General features: G+C 39.7%; 1 protein-coding gene across 13 annotated transcripts in view; it reads left to right on the plus strand.

Annotated features, from left to right (window-relative positions):
• Positions 1 to 15306, plus strand: part of RUS1 (root UVB sensitive-like protein (Protein of unknown function, DUF647)) — a 36524-nt gene extending 21218 nt beyond the window's left edge. For 6 of the 13 annotated variants that reach the window (XM_087681722.1, XM_087681725.1, XM_087681729.1 and 3 more), the window contains one exon: positions 13556 to 14775. In XM_087681722.1, the coding sequence (XP_087537848.1) occupies positions 13556 to 13822 (267 nt within the window). In that variant the 3' untranslated portion in view covers positions 13823 to 14775. Of the gene's footprint in view, positions 1 to 13555 lie in introns of all 13 variants that reach the window. The other 7 variants (XM_087681723.1, XM_087681727.1, XM_087681730.1 and 4 more) reach the window with 3 other exon arrangements.
• Positions 15307 to 18878: the final 3572 nt, after the last annotated feature.

The following is an 18878-nucleotide window of genomic DNA, read 5'->3' on the forward strand; positions in this document are numbered from 1 at the left end:
TGTTAGAAAATAAAGCCGTTTAATATGAAGTTCTTCACTCTCTCTAAGAGCTTCACATAAATATTCCCTAGATGTCTTGGAGATTACATCACCATTAGGGACAACAGCATACTGGTTCACTTAGTATCAACTAGCTTATGCATAAGAGAGCCTAATTCCATTGAGAAGGCTTTAAAGAGGAGGAACTGGTTGAGCAAAACTAGGTTTGGGAGCTGGTTCTACTACTTTCTAGGAGGAAGCTCAGTGTTAGATGGATATATAAGACCAATTACAGGGGATGGAGTATGAAGTTATTTAATCTTGTCCAAACAATGGCCTTCAAAGGTCACTAGGGGACACATCATGTTGGTTCCCTTGCATCATCTATGCTCTTATGCACAAGATTATGATAGAAAAAGAGCCTATTTTATTTAGGTTTTAGAAGGATTTGACATTGGACCCTTGGCAGCATGCCTTGCACAAGGAGGATTTGATTGACAAAAATTAGATGTTAGAATTGGTTCTACTACCTTTCAAGAATAAGTGCATTGATATTATATAGGTCTATAAGACCAAGTATAGGGGAGGGAAAATGAAGTTATTCACTCTTTTTCAAACAATTTCCTTCAAATGTGTTGGAGATTACAATATACCATAGGGAAAACATCATGTTGGTTCTCTTGCATCATCTATGCCCCTATGCACAAGATTAGTGTTTAAATATGTGTCTCTAATAGGGTCATATGAATCCTCCTCTAATTGATGGAAAAAGGGGGAGATGCATTTAGACTCTTTTGAGAGAAGTAGTTGGATCTATGTGATCCTGACATCATTGATGATGTAAGCAAGCAACTTGTCTCAACCTGTATAAGAGGCTCATTTTCATTGTAACATAACATTGGATCTATTAATATGAGTACATTTCTGCTTTGTTTCTAGCTTGTCTATCTTGCTCTTTCTCTTTTCTCTCCACACACACATTCTCTCTCATACACAATCGTAAGCACTCTATGGTACCATCCTCCATAGCCATGTCATTGAGCTTGTGATTGTGTGGAAGCACCAAAATTTCAACATGGTATTAGAGCACACACTTTAAGCATGTACACATTTGTCAAGCCCACTCACATAATCATTTTCATCTCACTTATGTTTAGCACTAATCCTGGATGATTAGAAATTTAAGTTTTGTTATTAGCTTGGTTAAGCTTCCTACCTACCACTTGAGAGAGAGAGAGAGAGAGAGAGAGAGAGAGAGCTATCTTTGTTCTTGTTATCATTATTATTATCCTTAGCTTATCATTCTTACCTACTCTTTGAAAGGTAGAGCCTGAGTGGAAGCACACAAGCTGAAGCAAGAGCTATGGCAGATGGAGCAAGAGAGTAAGAGAGAGATATTGTATGTGGGAACTCTAATAGTCACAATGTGTGACTGGCCTTTTTTTATTCAATAGTCACTAAAAGAATAAAGAATAAAGTAATAGTGATGGACGTTCGCTACTTGTAGTATACAGGTGTGCGGTCACGATGTGTGGAGTAAATATAAGGCGGTGTAGGCACATGCACCTTTATTCCCAATAACCTCCCACTTAAAGTGAATATGCCTCTAGTGAGGAGAGAACAATAAAAAGTGACAAAGTACAAATGTACATAAAGTACAATAGGATGAGGAATAGGTGTCATATCATCCTATGCCCCTCATCTTCCTAAGGAAGGCAAAATGTTCCGTTGAGAGACTTTTAGTGAGTAGATTTGTAGGATTCTTGTCAGTTGAGATCTTAACAAGCTCAACAATCTTGTCCTTTACCACCTCCTTCATGAAGTGATAGCGCATCTCAATATGCTTTGTCTTCGCATGGAAGACCGGATTCTTGACCAATTGAATAGCACTCATAGAATCTGAATGTAATGTAGGAGTAACAATAATACCAAGGTTTGCCATGAGACACGGCCTAACCATAGGGTCTCCTTGCAAGCCTCAGTGGGTGCAACATACTCTGCCTCAATAGTAGATAAGACCGTGCATTTTTGTGCCCTAGACATCTAAGAAACAACACCTCAAGCAAAAATAAAGACATATCTAGAGGTGGATTTTCTACCATTTGTATGTCTTGCATAGTCAAAGTTAGTATAATCCATGAATGTAGTGTCTTGATTTCCATAGCAAATGCTTATATTGATGCTGCTATAAAGATACATGTGGTATGCTAGCCACAGTTAAAATATGGTCGATAGATCCAGATACAAGCAAGGGATAGAGGCTTCTAGCCTTGGCTCCTCGAGCAAACACAAGATTCACACGGATAATCTTCCACGTAGAATCACCAAAAGATACATGATATGCTACATCATCCAACTGTCTAGTAGAGAGTAGGCTTTTGGTCAAAGTTGGAACATGGGGTACATCATACAAAAGAAAAGTGCTATTGAAAGCAAGTTGCAATCTAACACCACCAATGCCAAGTTATTTCCTAGTCTAACAAAACTTGTCATGTTGTGATAGGAATGAAACCAATCTCTATGCAGAGTAACATGGAAAAAAGCCCTTGAATCAAGCAGCCAACATTGAGAAAAAGTAGACGAGGCATCAATCAAGTGACTAGCATCAAGAGAAAGAAGCTGCTAAGATATCATCATCATTAGACTCATGCTCCAAGGTATTCATCTTCTCAATTTTTACAACAGGCTTACTAGGAACAATGCTATGATCATGAGACTTATCTTGCACTTGCCCTTGCCTTTCTCTTTGTGCTTATTATTCCACTTCTTATGGCATTGCGGTTGAATATGACCTTGCTTCCCAGAGTAATGACATGTAAGAGAGGCTTTACAACCATAGAACTTACTACAAGACTACTCACGAGACTGAGACCTCTGTGAGTCTCTACCATGGCAGTAAGAGTGGTGGTCTCTATCACATTGGTTAGTACCACTCTTACCATTATGTTTGTCCCTAACCGTCAATGCATGAGAAGTATAGGTTACACCCACATTCTTTTTGTCTATCTCCTCTACCGGTAAGGCGCCCTTAAAATCGAGGAGTTTCAAACCATCCTTAGTATATTAGCACACATGGCAGGTACTAAAAATAGAATGAAATTTATTCAAATGTGGAGGATACACTAGTCTATTCCTTCATGCAAAGGTCCATGAGCTGTTTCAATCAGTACATCTATGAAGTAGAACTTTGCTTGTCATAAAGATTGGATATCTTTTCCTTTAATTGCCAAGCATTATCCTCAGGTGCCACAACATTGAAATAAACTTGTTTTGACAATGACAATATAAGAGTGGATTCACATAGCTTATCCAACTCATCCCAAATATCTTGTTTAATACCTTTAACAATTCAAAGGCCTAACTTGTTTCTTTTGAATGAGTACTTGCCATATCTGCATCTTTCAATAGGTGAAATTTATGCTATCAACATTTTTAATATTAAAAATAACACTATTATTTGAAGAACCAGCCATAACGATAATATACCAATGTAAAATGCCAGAGAATGGGCTGCTATAAATCATTGCAAATAAGCCCGCAAAACTTAGCCAAAGTGTATAGAGCTGTTCACCAACTGCAAGTAATAGATTGTCAAAGTGCAATGTTTGCTCTCCAAAAGAATGCTGAAAATTGCAATTACAACAACGCTTAAATAAAGGCAAGAGTATATATCAATCCAACTATAGGCAAATAGCCAAGAAAGCAAGCTCTCACTACCTAGGATATCCGAGTAGCAACCTGGATATAAAAAATGCAACTCACAGTGACTAAGTATAGACAAGTGGTATCAAAGACTATCACAAACTCAATTTGTCAATAAGCCATACATTCCATAAGTATATATCACACTCACAAATTGTTGACAGAGGTAAGTGCCAGTGTGCAAAGCATACGAAATCAAATTAGCCCACAAGTGGAGATAATTGCGTCCAATATCATACAAGAGAGCATATATATGAACCAAGAGTCCCACTGTCTCAAAGAATGAAGCTCAACCATATAAAGAATCCAAAGCTCTAATTCCAATAGCAAGTAACTCCCACTAAAGCAAATCTGAATGCCAAATAAGCAATGCAAGCTCAAGACATCAAGTACATGATCATCCGTAATCCAAGATACATTCGGGAGCATGAAACCCAAGTAAGTTTTCAAACTTGTAGTGTCAATGAGTAAAGCAATTGAAGCATAAATCCAAAGCTCCAAAGCATCTAACGTAGCACAAATCTGAGTGGTAAAGCCATCCATAATCATATTGGAGTCCAAGTATCAATGCTAGACATCAATGTAAGTGGCATACTTGAATAGTATTAAGCCTCAATAGACATAAAGTTACTGTTAATAGCTTGCTGGCCAAATTGTTATGATAGTAATAGACCTCTGCAAAACTGAGCTAATGAATCTCTAAACAATCCAAAGAGCATCTCAAAGCATAAGCATACCATAAGGGCACTAAAATAGCATGCCCGAAGCATCAAACATGCATTATGGAATTTTTTGTTTGCTATCCAAACCTGAAGTGTTTTGTTCTGTGTGAAACAAAGAACTGAAAAATGCATAGAATCAACTTGATGAATGTAGTTTTCGTTGTGCTCTTTGTTTCTAGCTATAGAACACTTGAATCCGATGTCATATATGAAAGTTATTGCCAAAGTACGAAAGTGCTGTCAAGCTGCCATAACTATCCCCACGACTTCTAAAGCTTGCTTTGTATCTACTCAAATTGGATAGAATGGCTACTCCTTAGCGCAATAAGCACTTAACACGGCTCAACTAAGCCCTGGGAAGCTCCTTGAGAAGCCGAGAACAAGTTGAAACAAGCCAGGAGAAGGAAAGACTCAATGCATACCTTGGGAAGAAGAAACAATGGCTGCCATGTAACCTTGAGTTGAAGCTTTGAATTCGGGTTGAAGCAAAGGATGAAGAAGCTCCTTGTATGATTGGCTCTGATACTAGTTGAAAGGTAGAGCCCAAGTGGAAGCACACAAGCAGAAACAAGACTATGGAGGATGGAGCAAGAAAGCAAGAGATACTATATGTGGGTACTCCAACAATCACAATGTGTAACCGGCCTTCCCTTATTTAGTAGTCACTGAAAGAATAAAGATTAAAGTGATAGTGAGGGGTGCTTGTCATTGAGAGTGTATAGGTGTGCGATCACGGTGTGTGAAGTTAATACAGGGCAGCGTAAGCACAAATGCCTTTATCCCCAGCAATCTACCTTTTTTATTCTCATCTACCTCTCCTATAATCTATTCTCTCCATCTGCCTACCTTGCTTTGGTATCTTAATAATGCATTTATCATCATCTCCAAGTCATCAAGAGTGACACTATGCTGAGTGTCAGGGCGAAAATTTGAATAGACCAATCCTCACACAAGCATTCTTCCCCATTAGAGCGCAATTGATGATGGTAGATTAAGCATGACAAATAGAACAGTAGCTCGCTAGCTTAGTAGCTCTAGTTTATAGCTTCAATTGCACGTTAGCATAGCCAACGACTTCAACGGTAGTATACAAAAGGGTGCCAATTCCTTAGTCAACTAGTATCACAACTGACTCATTAGCATTTGTGTTCATCATTGATGCGATCAAAATGACGGCCATCAATCCACACAATATCTAGGTCAAACAATGCTATTCGACATATACAGATAAGCTTTTAAGACTATTTAAGCTAATCATATTCTTTATTAAGGACTTTTCACACTAAAAGTGTGTACAACAGCTCATATGTGAAGGTTTGTACGAGAGAACATTATCTTTCACTCAAGAAGTACACCTCAAAGATCAAGAACTCTGAAAAGCCCACAATATGGAGTCAAAGCTTCATATCGAAAAGCACAGAAGCAAGACAATATTAACTTTACATGTTGGAAGCAAGGGAGGGCTATCAAACATATCCATCAAGAGCAACAACGCAGCCGAAGTTTATGTATCATTAGGAGATTCATCCAAGGTGTCCAACGAAGAAGTTCTTCATCAACAAAATACTCTTATCAGGATCAACAAATTTTGGATCTTCTATGCTCAAGTTCTCTCTTTTGTTGAGACTCTTTTTGTGCTTGAGTTTTCTCTTTCGTTGAGAATCACTTTTCGTACTTGCTATTAAATATAATTAATGATGCTTGGCCTCTCACTTAGAGAATTTGAAGACCTGAAAAAATTATTTTATAGAGGTTAGGTTTCATTTACCTTGGTATCTCCTCCATATTTTGTATCCTTGGACTTTGTAAGTCCTAGAAGTATTTTGTTTTCTTGGTAATCCTAGGCTTCAAGTACTAGGAGTTTCTATTTTTGTAATCATGAGTAGCGTTGCTAGATATCTCTATGATGTAAGCATGGACTTGATCTAGAAGTTTTCTTATCTTTTATCCCAATTATTCCATTTATCTATCCTTATCCATCTCTTGCCTATTGTTCGAGCTAGGGTGGGTGCTGAAATATGCCTCTCTAATAGGCTCATGTGAATCCTCCTTTAGTTGGTGTAAAAAGGGGGAGATGTATTTAGACTCTTTTGAGAGAAGCAGTTGGACTTGTGTAATCTTGACATCACTGATGATGTAAGCAAGCAATTTGCCTGAGCCTATAAAAGAGGCTCAATCTCATTGTAATAGAAGATTATTGCTCTCTCTTTTTTCTCTCCACACACACATTCTCTCACATACACAATCATGAGCACTCTATGGTTCCATCCTCCATAGCCATATCGCTGAGCTCGTGATCATGTGGAAGTACCAAAATTCCAATGAATAGGTAGACAAAGTGCCTACTTTCATATATATTTTAGAAGGCTTTGATATAGGACACTTGGCGGCACGTCTTGTAGAAGGACTTAATTGACCAAAAAAGATGCCAAAATCCAAAGTCTCGAGACAAGCATCTCTCTTCTTCCTCATAGTTTCCAAGCTTCTGTGTATTCTCTCCCATCTCCCATGAAGAGTATGCACAGTCTTTGTTCAGATCTTGGAGAGAGTCTCTGGAGTAGATATGTCCAAAAAATCAATAGCTTGGCTACATTTGGTTGTCCATATGTATGAAGCAATAAATAATTATGAGCTCCCATATGTGACAATGCCCTCTAGTCCATGCTCTTTGTGAGAAATCAGGCATGAAAGTCATGCTCACAAGCTGCCTTGAGATGAGGTAAGCCTAACACCCTTGTACATTCTCATACCCACAAGATGGGCCTTTGTCAGTGACCCATGTGATTGTCCCCCATGTAGAAATCATAGAATCTATAGTGCCATGAAATACCATCCTGAGGGCTCTCCTCTAGACCTCTTGAACATGTGGGCAATCCCATAAGCAATGCCTATAAGTATTCTCATGCTCCTCACATCTAGTGCAAGGAATAGGGTCTCTACCATAGCCAAGCCATGTTCCAATTGCTAAACTCCTGTGTGCTAGTAACCAAAGAAAGAGTGAAATCTTTCTTGGTCTAAAGTTGTTCTCCAATGTTCTCTAGAAGTCTACGAGGAGAGGCCGTAATATACCCTGGATAGTCCAGTGCTCAATTGCAGTTGGCACGACTCTTGTCTTGCTCATCTTTGTACTCTCCTCCCCCACCTAGTGGTATAGCCAAAGAAAAGGACGTCTCTGCAAATGGATCTCTCCATATCTACTCCCCAAGATCCCATCAAAGCCTTTGTAGCTGTCGTGCCTGTATGCCCAATGTCTCCATCCATCTTCCATGCAAGTCTAAGGGTCTGGGTCTAAGTAGCAAGATATGGGAGTTGGTTCTACTACCTTTCAAGAAGAAGCTCATTGATACCATATGGATTTATAAGATCAAGGTATAGGTCTAATGGGATCTTAGACCTTGCACAAGCACAAGGCTAGGCTTGCTGCCTAGGGATTTGTTGAGAAGCTTGGGTTTCCTTATGCACAAACACTTGTGCCGATAGTTCAGGTTTCTATCATTTGATAGTCATTGTTTTTGCTGCCCCATCATAGATGTTCTATTTTTGAGATGGATGTGAAGTTAGTATTTCTAACGGATACCTTTTAGGAGGAGATTTATGAGGAGCAACTAGTTTTTTTGTCCCAAGCTTAGAGGATAGAGTAAGTACGCTGTGGACTTGAATACAGAATTTGGAGCTTGGTATTGTTGGAGTGAATGCTTTCTTGAGTGTGATTTTACAAGTCAATTGTGATCCAAGTCTCTATGATATAGTGGTGGATGGATTAGCTACTTTATTGTCTTGTTTGTGAATGCTTTGATTATTAGAGGAGTCAGTTTGAGCACATTGCTCAAAATAGGGAGCTACAAGGAGGGAGTTTGAAATGATAAATTTGTGGCTTCCCCATATTCTTCTTGGGTTTCTTATTTTTCTTCTATTAGAGGCCATTTTTATGTCACAATAGGAATTTGTTTCATAGTTACTTCTAGACTTGGATGGCTGTTTCTTGCACTATGGACCAAGAATGCATGTGGGTCCAATGTAGATCCATCCATGGGAGGATACTCGTACTTTGTGACATTAATGATTTGACTCATCATGGTTGAGTTTATGAAATGAAGCACAAATCAGATGTGTTTGCTTGTCATAAAGCTTCTTGGCGATGGCTGAAAATTATAGTGGTTGCAAGCTTGTTACACTATACATTAGTCATGTGAATTCAATGCATTTATGACTGGGTGGGGTATTTTCCATCAATGTACCACACCACACACCCCCCAATATTGCGGTTGAAAGGAAAACCACTTTCTAGTGGATATGTCAAGATGTATACTTAGTCATAAAGGGATTTCTAGTAAGTTTTGAATGGAAGGTATTGTGCTCAATTTATATTCTCAATCATTACCCCACCAAAGCATTGGATTTAGTTACGTTGTATGAGGCTTGGAATGGACAAAAGCTAGTGATGAACCACATGCATGTGTTTGGTTATTTAGCATATTCCTTAATGTTGTCACCACGGCGACACAAGCTATAGGACAAGGCAATAAAATGCATTTTTGTGGGTAGACCTGATCAAGAGGATTCTTTGGGATAAAACTTTGCATTTTCAGCATTCGAAGGTTAATGCGAATAGGTGAAGCATAGAGGAGTGAAGTTGCTGTTTTTTGCAAGTTTTTGCTTTTGGTGAAGGAGAATAGGCAGCATTTTAAGCCTTTTAGAGCAAATTTTGAGTTCTCATCACCTTCAGTGTTTGGTGAAGGAGAATGGGCAGCATTTTAAGCCTTTTAGAGCAAATTTTGAGTTCTCATCACCTTCAGCGTGTGAAACTCTTTGAGAATGACTGGAGGAAGTTCTAGGAGGCACCGGCATTGTGTGCAGAGTCAGAGGGGGACTACCCGTGTTTTTGTGCAAATTATTCCATTGATAATGTCTACCGAACTTGATGCTGTGTGTTAGGCTATTATGGACTGTTACGGTGCTTGTGTTATCGACTCTTCCTTCATTTCAAAAGCTCAATGGGGAGAATTGCCGCATTTGGTGCGTAATGATGCTTACCACAGATTGGAGTCTTATGATTTGGTAGAGCTCGTGATAGAGGCTATAGACTGTCCTATAGCTCATGATGCCTTTAAACTTTTTGCATATGAAAAAGCTGAATTGACGAAGGTACAGACGCATTGGGACAAATTGAATGCCTGCTTCCGTTCTTTCCTCTTTCTCTCTTGCACTCCAGCTATCATTGCTCACAACGAGTACTTGACTGTAGCTTGTGAGATATCGTTGGAGTTAGATCAAATGTATAATTGGATGACTGTGATGAAGTGGGTGTCTCCAGAGGTTTAGATTAGTACTTTTGAGTCCTAATGAGTCTTCTTCTATGAGGGAGTATGCCAATAAGCTTCGGCAATTGCAGATGCAGGTCTAGAATTTAGGGAAGGTGATTACCTTGGAGGACATGGCGATAATTCTTCTCTGTGAGTTACCGCCCCGATTTAGTGCTTACAACTCAAAGGTCAGAATGCTCCCAAGTCGGAGGCTGTGATTGGTCAATCTTCCCAATAGAAAGGGAAGAACTCCAATAAGAGGAAGAGGCTGAGAAGTCTAAACGGGGTCTACTTGCCACGTGTGGCAAGATAGGTCATTGGAAGAAAGATTGCCTTAACAAGGGCAAGAAGGATACCAAGAAGGAGAAGACTACAAAGGTCTTGGGAGTGGTAAATGCTTCTTCATTGGCTGCCTTTCTCCATTTGGAGGTGATAGAGGATGTTCATTTGACGGCCATTGATGCAACGATGATGGCCTTGCAGTCTCGTGAGTGGATTATGGATATTGGCGCTTCTTGGCACATGACTTCTTCTTCAAATGGTATTGCTCATATACATCCGATGCATGGGCAAGTTTCATAGGCGATATCTCTTCAGTCTTGATCAAAGATAAGGCTAATATGCAGTTGATTCCGGATGGGCAAGGTGGTGCCCACACATCATAGGTGTTCTATGTGTCGGGTCTAGGATATCATCTTCTTTCAGTGAGCAAGATTTGTGCTATTGGTTTGATAGTCGAGTTTGGTAAGGACTCCTTTTGAGTTCTTAATGGAGTGTCTTGATAGATTCTTTGTGCAAGATATGAGGAGAATGGAGTCTACAAGATGTGGTCTTATTCTGCCTTTTCTTCTTTTCTTCTTTCTTCATAAACACTGATTGAGCTATGGCATACTCAGTTTGGTTGTCTCAACTATGAGTATCTTCAGAAGGCAACTCGTGGTCAGCTTGTGCAAGGATTACTTGAGATTGGGGTGAGCCACCCGCCCTATGTATCTTGCATTCGTGGCAAGCTTCACGATGGGCTAAGGAGCCCTCAATGCTTGTTTTGACATACTTATGTGGACCAATCAAGACAAAGCCCCTTAAGGGGAGTTTGTATTTTATGCTAATTGTGGATGATTTTGGCAAGATGACGTGGGCGTACTTCTTGGAGCTAAAGTCCAAAAGCATTCTCACATTTCAAGGATTGGCTAATCTTTGAATAGAAGAGGTGTGGTAGGAAACTCAAGACCCTACTCTTCGACAAGGGAGGGGAGTTTGTCTCCCATGAGCTAACTTGTTGTGCCGATGGTGGCATTCACCAAGAGTTTGCCAACATGAGTACCCCTCAAGAGAATGGCATATTGGAGCAAAAGAATCATAGTGCCATTGAGATGGTGTAGACTATGATGGAGCATCGGCATATACCTTAGTGGTTTGTGGGCCGAAGCAGTGGCAATTGCTGTCCATATCCTTAATCGATCCCCTTCATTGGTTGTTGTTAATATGACACGTTTTGAGGCTTACTTTGGTCAAAAGCCATGTCTCTTATTTTAGGGTATTCGGGTTTGATGCTTATTTTCACATCTTGAAGAAAAATAGGGACAAGTTTGAGATAACTTTCAAGAAACATGTGTTCTTGGGTTATAGCTCACAATCCCAAGGATACATGCTTTATGATCCTATTTCGCGGGAGGTATACATGAGTCGAGATGTTTGGTTCATGGAGTTTTTGGTTGTAGAGGGGGGTGTTGAGCATCTTGTCCTTGGAGATCTAGGTAATAGTTGGGTATCTGCTCCAATATCTTTGGAGGCCTTTCGCCTATTGAGGCTCCACCCTCAGTGGAGGAGGAGATTGCTTCACCACCGGATTCACTCATTGAGTTGGCCTTGGTGGATATTCAAGAGACTTTGGCAAAGGTAGACCGGTTTGATGACTTGTGTCATGCAAAATAGGGAGCCCACCTCCATCAAGGAGGGTTTACAGTCACAACATTGGAAGAAGGCTAGGGACTAGGAATTGGATGCTATTGATTGGAATGAAAGGTGATTGGAGTCAAATGGGTCTTTAAGAACAAATACTATAGTCATGGAATTCTCCATAAGCGCAAAGTGTGGCTCATTGGTGTAGAGGGCTTGGCATAGTGGCCAAGAGTGGATTTCCATGACATCTTTGCACCTATAGCTTGGATGGTTACCATTAGGGCCATTCTTATGTTACCTAGCTATAGGAGATGGCCGGTTTATTAGCTTGATGTGAAGTTTGCCTTCCTTAATGGTGATTTGAAGGAGGAGATCTATGTTAAGCAACCTCTTGGATTTTCCTCATGCGATGGAAAGACGTACAGGTTGAAGAAGGCCCTTTAGGGCCTTATCCACGTCCTTGGAACAAGAAAGTAGACTCATTTCTCCAAGGGAAGCTAGGATATTGACGTTCCTCTTCCAATTCCCAGTTGTATATCCACACTTCAATTGAGGAAACATGTTGTTTGTGCTTTATGTGGATGATCTCATCTTGATAGGTGACCATGCTCAGAAGGTCAAGCAAACAAAGGAGGCACTATGCAAGGTGTTCAAGATGACCGATATGGGCCTTCTCCATTTCTTTTTAGTTCATGAGATTTTGAGATGACAGATATTGGGGTTGTCATCTCTAAACAACGGTATGTTCAGGAGCTTTTGAGATGGAGGGATGTAAGGCTATTGCTACTCCTACGGATCTGCACCAAAAGGTTATGAGATTCACCACGAGTAGATGCTTGGTGCGATAGGTGGTTGATTGGGTCCTTGATATGGCTCCCCGAGTTGACATTTTGATACTAGTGTAAGATGCAGAAGCATAGTGGCCAATCGGGGTCTATTCAATGAACATGTAATGAAAGCATAAGAATACAATTGAATAGTAAGTGAAGAAATGATATAGAGTGTTGGGCGAAGACAGAAGTCCAACCTCTCATTGTCGAGAGCTCTGGCAAAAGTTGCAGAGGTGGATGGCAAGAAGCAAACTTCATCAGTCAAAACAACATTGTACCTTATGAAAATGCAGGCTTTATATTACGTGCAGCAGTGTATGAGATGCTCAGTGCATTTGCTAGGGGCTGGGAATGCAGATACAAATGAATGACAGCAAAACACATCGGGGGAGAATTGCACAGAGCAGATGGCAGCACTTACATGCAATAGCCAAAACGTATGCTCGCCTGCTGCCTGCCAGCTGGCACACTTGCAAGCAAGCAGTCAAACTCACATGCTTAATCAGGCTTAAGCAAGCTCAGATTGAGCACTACTTGGTTTTGGCTGGATAGGGGACCACCTTAGCTCTGCCCTACACTACCGAACTGATTTATCACAGCTGGTGGTGCACATAACCTAGATCAGTGGACTGACCAGTTACCTAGAACTGCATACATCTATAGAAATATTCTGTAGATTTGGGTATGAAAGACAAGGCTTTAGGCTTCCACTCCAAGTAGTGTAATTAGGACTAGGTCTGAGTCTTCCAAATGAGTTACAATCGTGTCTCGGAAAATTGCTTGGTTTCTGATGGTGACCTCTAGCCTAACCATGATGCGCACAAATGAAGTACTGCTTCTATTTTGCCTAGAGTGGATGCCTAGCCTGAAAAGGGGCCAGTATACGTTTTAATGAGGAAGAAGAGAGCATTTATAAGAGGACCAGAAGCAGAAGCATACTCTAGGTAGCCCTTACTTTCCTGAAGTCACTTGTGTTGTCAGTATTTGTTGGTTCTACATGATGACTCTCAAATCAGTATTTCATGGCTTTCTTAACAACGTGATAGTGGCTGGAAGACCTTTGTATATTGTAACTGCTACACACTCATGTAATGATACTTGGGTGCGCTTGGTTCAGGTGCTTTTAAAAGTGGGATCTTCATCTCATGATTTGCTTAGGATGATGCTGCAAGTGTGCTGTCTTCATCAGCTGGAAAGTAGATCAAGCAAATCCTTGCCAATGAGTGCTAGTTTTAGTGATTACAGTCATCTTGAAACCTCCTATAAGTCCATGCTAGTTAGGTATGACCAACTACAGCAAGATCTTGCTTCTGCTGGTTGGATTACTTCTGATGGACTCGTATCTCGACCTTTACCTTATCGTGTACAGGAAATTCATTCTTGACAAATTTATGCCATTGCATACAAATAAATGTTTGGGGGTCACATTCCTAGCCACTTGGAACTAGCGCATGAGGAGTATGCTGGATCTACCAAAATTTTTGAAGATACTGGAATGAAATCAAGAGAGGAAGCTTTAAGCACTTCGTCTACTGTTGGAGGCAATTTATGAAGTGGAACCTTTAGTCTGTGACAAAATCTGAGCATGAACAAGGACTTTTTGCACATTGTGCACATATGCACTCTCAGCTGCCATGCTGTAGCACTTCGTTCCTTGGCTGGAACTTTTCACATACACGTTTGGAGCATAATTCAACCAACACACCTGATTCTTTGTATTGGAAGTTACATTCTTGGTTCCTTTTAGAGAAATGTAAGGATCTTTCTTGGCTTGTCAGTTTTCTTTATTGCTATCATATTCTTCAAAACTGCATTCTTTTAAATTTTTATATTTGTCGTAAGAAATGACAAGGTACAACACAAACTTGGTTTAGGTTGCAATCATGTCTCAAGCGTAATTTTAATGAACTCCACTGCCTAAATTTCTAGGGAATGGGCTCTTGGTATAGGTGCAATTTATTAATATACAACTTGTAGGAAGAAGCCCCTCTCTTGTCCTTGTTATGTGTGTATGTGCATGTGTGTTTTCATTAAGATTGTTGAATTAGAGAGTATTAAGATGTCAAAAAAGCTTTTTGCATGATGACTCTCAAATCAGTATTTCATGGCTTTCTTAACAATGTGATAGTGGCTGGAAGATCTTTGTATATTGTAACTGCTACGCACTCATGTAATGATACTTGGGTGCTTGGTTCAGGTGCTTTTAAAAGTGGGAGCTTCTTCTCACGATTTGCTTAGGATGATGCTGCAAGTGTGCTGTCTTCATCAGCTGGAAAGTAGATCAAGCAAATCCTTGCCAATGAGTGCTAGTTTTAGTGATTACAGTCATCTTGAAACCTCCTATAAGTCCATGCTAGTTAGGTTTGACCAACTACAGCAAGATCTTGCTTCTGCTGGTTGGATTACTTCTGATGGACTCGTATCTCGACCTTTACCTTATCGTGTACAGGAAATTCATTCTTGACAAATTTATGCCATTGCATACAAATAAATGTTTGGGGGTCACATTCCTAGCCACTTGGAACTAGTGCATGAGGAGTATGCTGGATCTACCAAAATTTTGGAGGATGCTGGAATGAATTCAAGAGAGGAAGCTTTAAGCACTTTGTATACTGTTGGAAGCAATTTATGAAGTGGAACCTTTTGTCTGTGACAAAATCTGAGCATGAACAAGGACTTTTTGCACATTGTTCACATATGCACTCTCAGCTGCCATGTTATAGCACTTAGTTCCTTGGCTGGAACTTTTCACATACACGTTTGGAGCATGATTCAACCAACACACCTGATTCTTTGTATTGGAAGTTACATTTCTTGGCTCCTTTTGGAGAAATGTAAGGATCTTTCTTGGCTTGTCAGTTTTCTTTATTGCTATCATATTCTTCAAAACTGCATTCTTTTAAATTTTTATATGTCCTAAGAAATGACAAGGTATAACACAAAGTTGGTTTAGGTTGCAGTCATGTCTCAAGCGTAATTTTAATGGACTCCACTGCCTAAATTTCTAGGGAATGGGCTCTTGGTATAGGTGCAATTTATTAATATAAAACTTGTAGGTAGAAGCCCCTCTCTTGTCCTTGTTATGTGTGTATGTGCATGTGTGTTTTCATTAAGATTGTTGAATTAGAGAGTATTAGGATGTCAAAAAAGCTTTTTGGCCGTTAAATGAAAGTCATATGCTGTTGGGCAACTAGCAAAAGGAAAATGCATGTTGAAGCCTAGTCATGAAGTACAATTGGAATGAAACTTATAATCTCCATCCGTGTAGCAACTATCTCCAAACCTTTTGTATCCTACTTGGTCAATATGACTATGGATGGTGGTAGTTGGATTTAATATTAAGCATTTATTGCCCTCTAGATATGCCGAAGGCCAATTATCATAGGTGACTCTTTAGAAGATCTGCCCAAGAAATTGTATGAACATACATAAATTAAGGCAATTGAATTCCACCTACACCAATAACTCTTGGCCATTGTACATGCCTTTAAAAAATGGAGACGCTATTTGAGGGGGCAAGGTTTTCATATGAAGCCTAATCAGCAGGTGTTATGATATCTTCTCACTTAGTCGCAGAAGGATATGGCTCAAATCAATTTTGAGATTGAGTATGCGCTTGGCGAGGAGAATGGAGTAGTGGATGCATTGAGCCAACAACCACATGTAATGATAGTGCTAATTTTGTGGAGTTTGATTTCTTCACTCTTATGTAGTAGCTCTAAGATGATCTAGATTTTGGTTGGGAGATGCAAAAATGCAAGCAAGGCCTTTGTTCAAATTGTGAAATGAATGGGTTGAAGTAGTTTTATGATAGCCTTGATATTGTCGCTAGAAGATCTTACATGGCTACTATTCTCTTTAAGAGGCACATGATACGGCTACTGTGGCACATCATAATGACAATGTCACTCTTGAGTAGATTTCATGACATTTCTTTTGGCAAAAAATGAAGAAACATGTTCATTGGTATATGAGAGATGACATGCATGCCAACCTCAAAACTGGGCAATTATAAGGTGGCGAGGAAGATACAACAATTACCTCTTTATTCTTGCCTTGATATTTTGATGGATTTCGTTACTATGGGCCTTCTAAAGTGCAAGTGGGTCTAGAGTGATGCCATGTCTACAATCATAGACAACTTTAGACAACTAAGTTTGATTCCATGTAAGTTCCATGTTGAGGCGATAGAGGTTACACGACTTTTCATCAAAGGTATCTTCCAAGAGCATGGGTTGCTGAAGAGGATTGTGTCTCATTGTGTTTCTAAGTTCCTAATGGGTTTTGGAAGGCTTTGTTTTATGGCCTTGGCACAAAGTTAGTGTTCATTATCACTTTTCACATACAAATTGATGGGCAAACATGGAATTTCCATACACCATAATTACCATGATTTATATGTTCCAAGAGCATGGGTTGTTGAAGAGGATTGTGTCTTGTTGCAATCATAAGTCTCCTAATGGGATTTGGAAGGCTTTGTTCTTTGGCCTTGGCACAAAGTTAGTGTTCTCTATCGCTTTTCACATACAAATTGATGTGCAAATAGAGAATTCTAATCATACCATAATTACCATGCTTTATTTCTATTATCAGGATCATTAGGTTGCATGGGAGGAGTATCTATTATTGGTCGAGAATGCAATCGATGATTATGGTAATTAGCTCCAGCAAGTATACCCCATTGGAGAAAATATATGGATGGCACCTTTAATCGTGCTTTGGAGATCTCTATCAAGAACTATGTGGCAAATGAGCTAATTGTGAATATGGATTAGTTGTTGAAGAGGTTTGAGAGAATATCCAATGGATGCAACAATGGCATAAGAAGGATATTGACCAACATCAACATGAATTGATCTTTTGCAATGATCAATGGTACTATCACAAGATCTAGAAGCCACATTTGATTTAGTTAGGGGAGTTTTCACCTAAGCTAGTATCACAAAAGGAGCCTTTCTACATTATTGAGAAACTAAGTGATGTGAATTATTAATTGGAGCTACCCTCTAATTCAAAGGTACATCTACTATTTCATGTAAGTAATCTTGCCAAGTTTCCTCAATCTATTCTTGCCACAACCCTAGATGGGGAGGAGCTAGATTTAATAGATGTTAATGGGCTTCAAGAGTTGGTGCCAAAACAAGTCTCTCTTCACATGTACAAGAAGGGTACAAGGAGAAAGGAGCTTTGGTATTTGCTCAAGTTTCAATGTTACCCCATGTAGGGGCAATATGGTTGGATGAGTCTCAATCTAGTGATGACTCTTTGCATTTGCTTGAGATTTACTAGGAGGCTATGGGATTGAGGACTATTGGTGCGCAGATCGGTCGCTGTATGCTCACGTAGTGAATCCCGGAAGGTCCCCAAGAACAATGAACTCTACTTTTTGCACAAGTTACAAGGTAAAAAGCATGAATGACAAGAGCAAGAGACCAATTGGGTTCAATCTCCCCCCCATGCCTTGTGTGAGCGCTTCACAAAGCATGTATTTTATGTATATTTCCATCTTCATGCTCAATAATAGCCCAATTTACAAAAATATGACAAGCTTTTAGCTTTTGAGTTTGCTTTTACAAAAATAGAAATAAAGCTAATGGACGGTGCCCATAGAGTCTGGCACACCCAACACAATGTCCAAATAGAAATAACATATCCGTGCGCATAGGTGCATACAAAATAATGATAAATAATCGATGCCTCAATAGACATAACAAAATATAGGCGTGGCGCCTATCAAAATATAATCCATAGGTCGAATACTCGCTAAACTCCAATGCTTTCCTCCGCCACTACTGCTATCTCTACACATCAATTGAAGCATTCACAATCGTTAGTAAAATAATACAATTAAACCGACAAAAGTGAATACCGAGCAGTCTTCAGCTACATTAATAAATCAACTGGTTAGAAATAAATCCTAACCTTAATTTATTACGAGTGCGCACTCTAAACTCATAAACGTTTATTAATTTAATATGCATTTTGCGGAATCACCCGCTATGGAATCACCCATGTACACACTAAATTAATGAAACGCCCGAAAAGGACAGGTGTCCCCATCAACTTCTCGCACAAAGAATCCTCTTTGTGTATGAGCCCCGGTCATCAAAGTTTACGGAATCCACCGTAAAACCTCACGGAATCCATCGTGGCACGGAATCCACCGTGAAATATGCCTCCTGGCATCCGTGCCACGGTGGATTCCGTGAGGTTTTACGGTGGATTTTGTAAACTTTGACGACCATGGCTCATACACAAAGAGGATTCTTTGTGCGAGAAGTTGATGGGGACGCCTGTCCTTTTCGGGCGTTTCATTAATTTAGTGTGTACATGGGTGATTCCATAGCGGGTGATTCCGTAAAATGCATATTAAATTAATAAACGTTTATGAGTTTAGAGTGCGCACTCGTAATAAATTAAGGTTAGGATTTATTTCTAAC

The sequence above is a fragment of the Lygodium microphyllum genome, chromosome 7, assembly GCF_053477565.2.
Source record: "Lygodium microphyllum isolate KBCC chromosome 7, Lygodium_microphyllum_v1.1.10, whole genome shotgun sequence".
In the NCBI taxonomy this organism is placed as follows: Eukaryota; Viridiplantae; Streptophyta; class Polypodiopsida; order Schizaeales; family Lygodiaceae; genus Lygodium; species Lygodium microphyllum.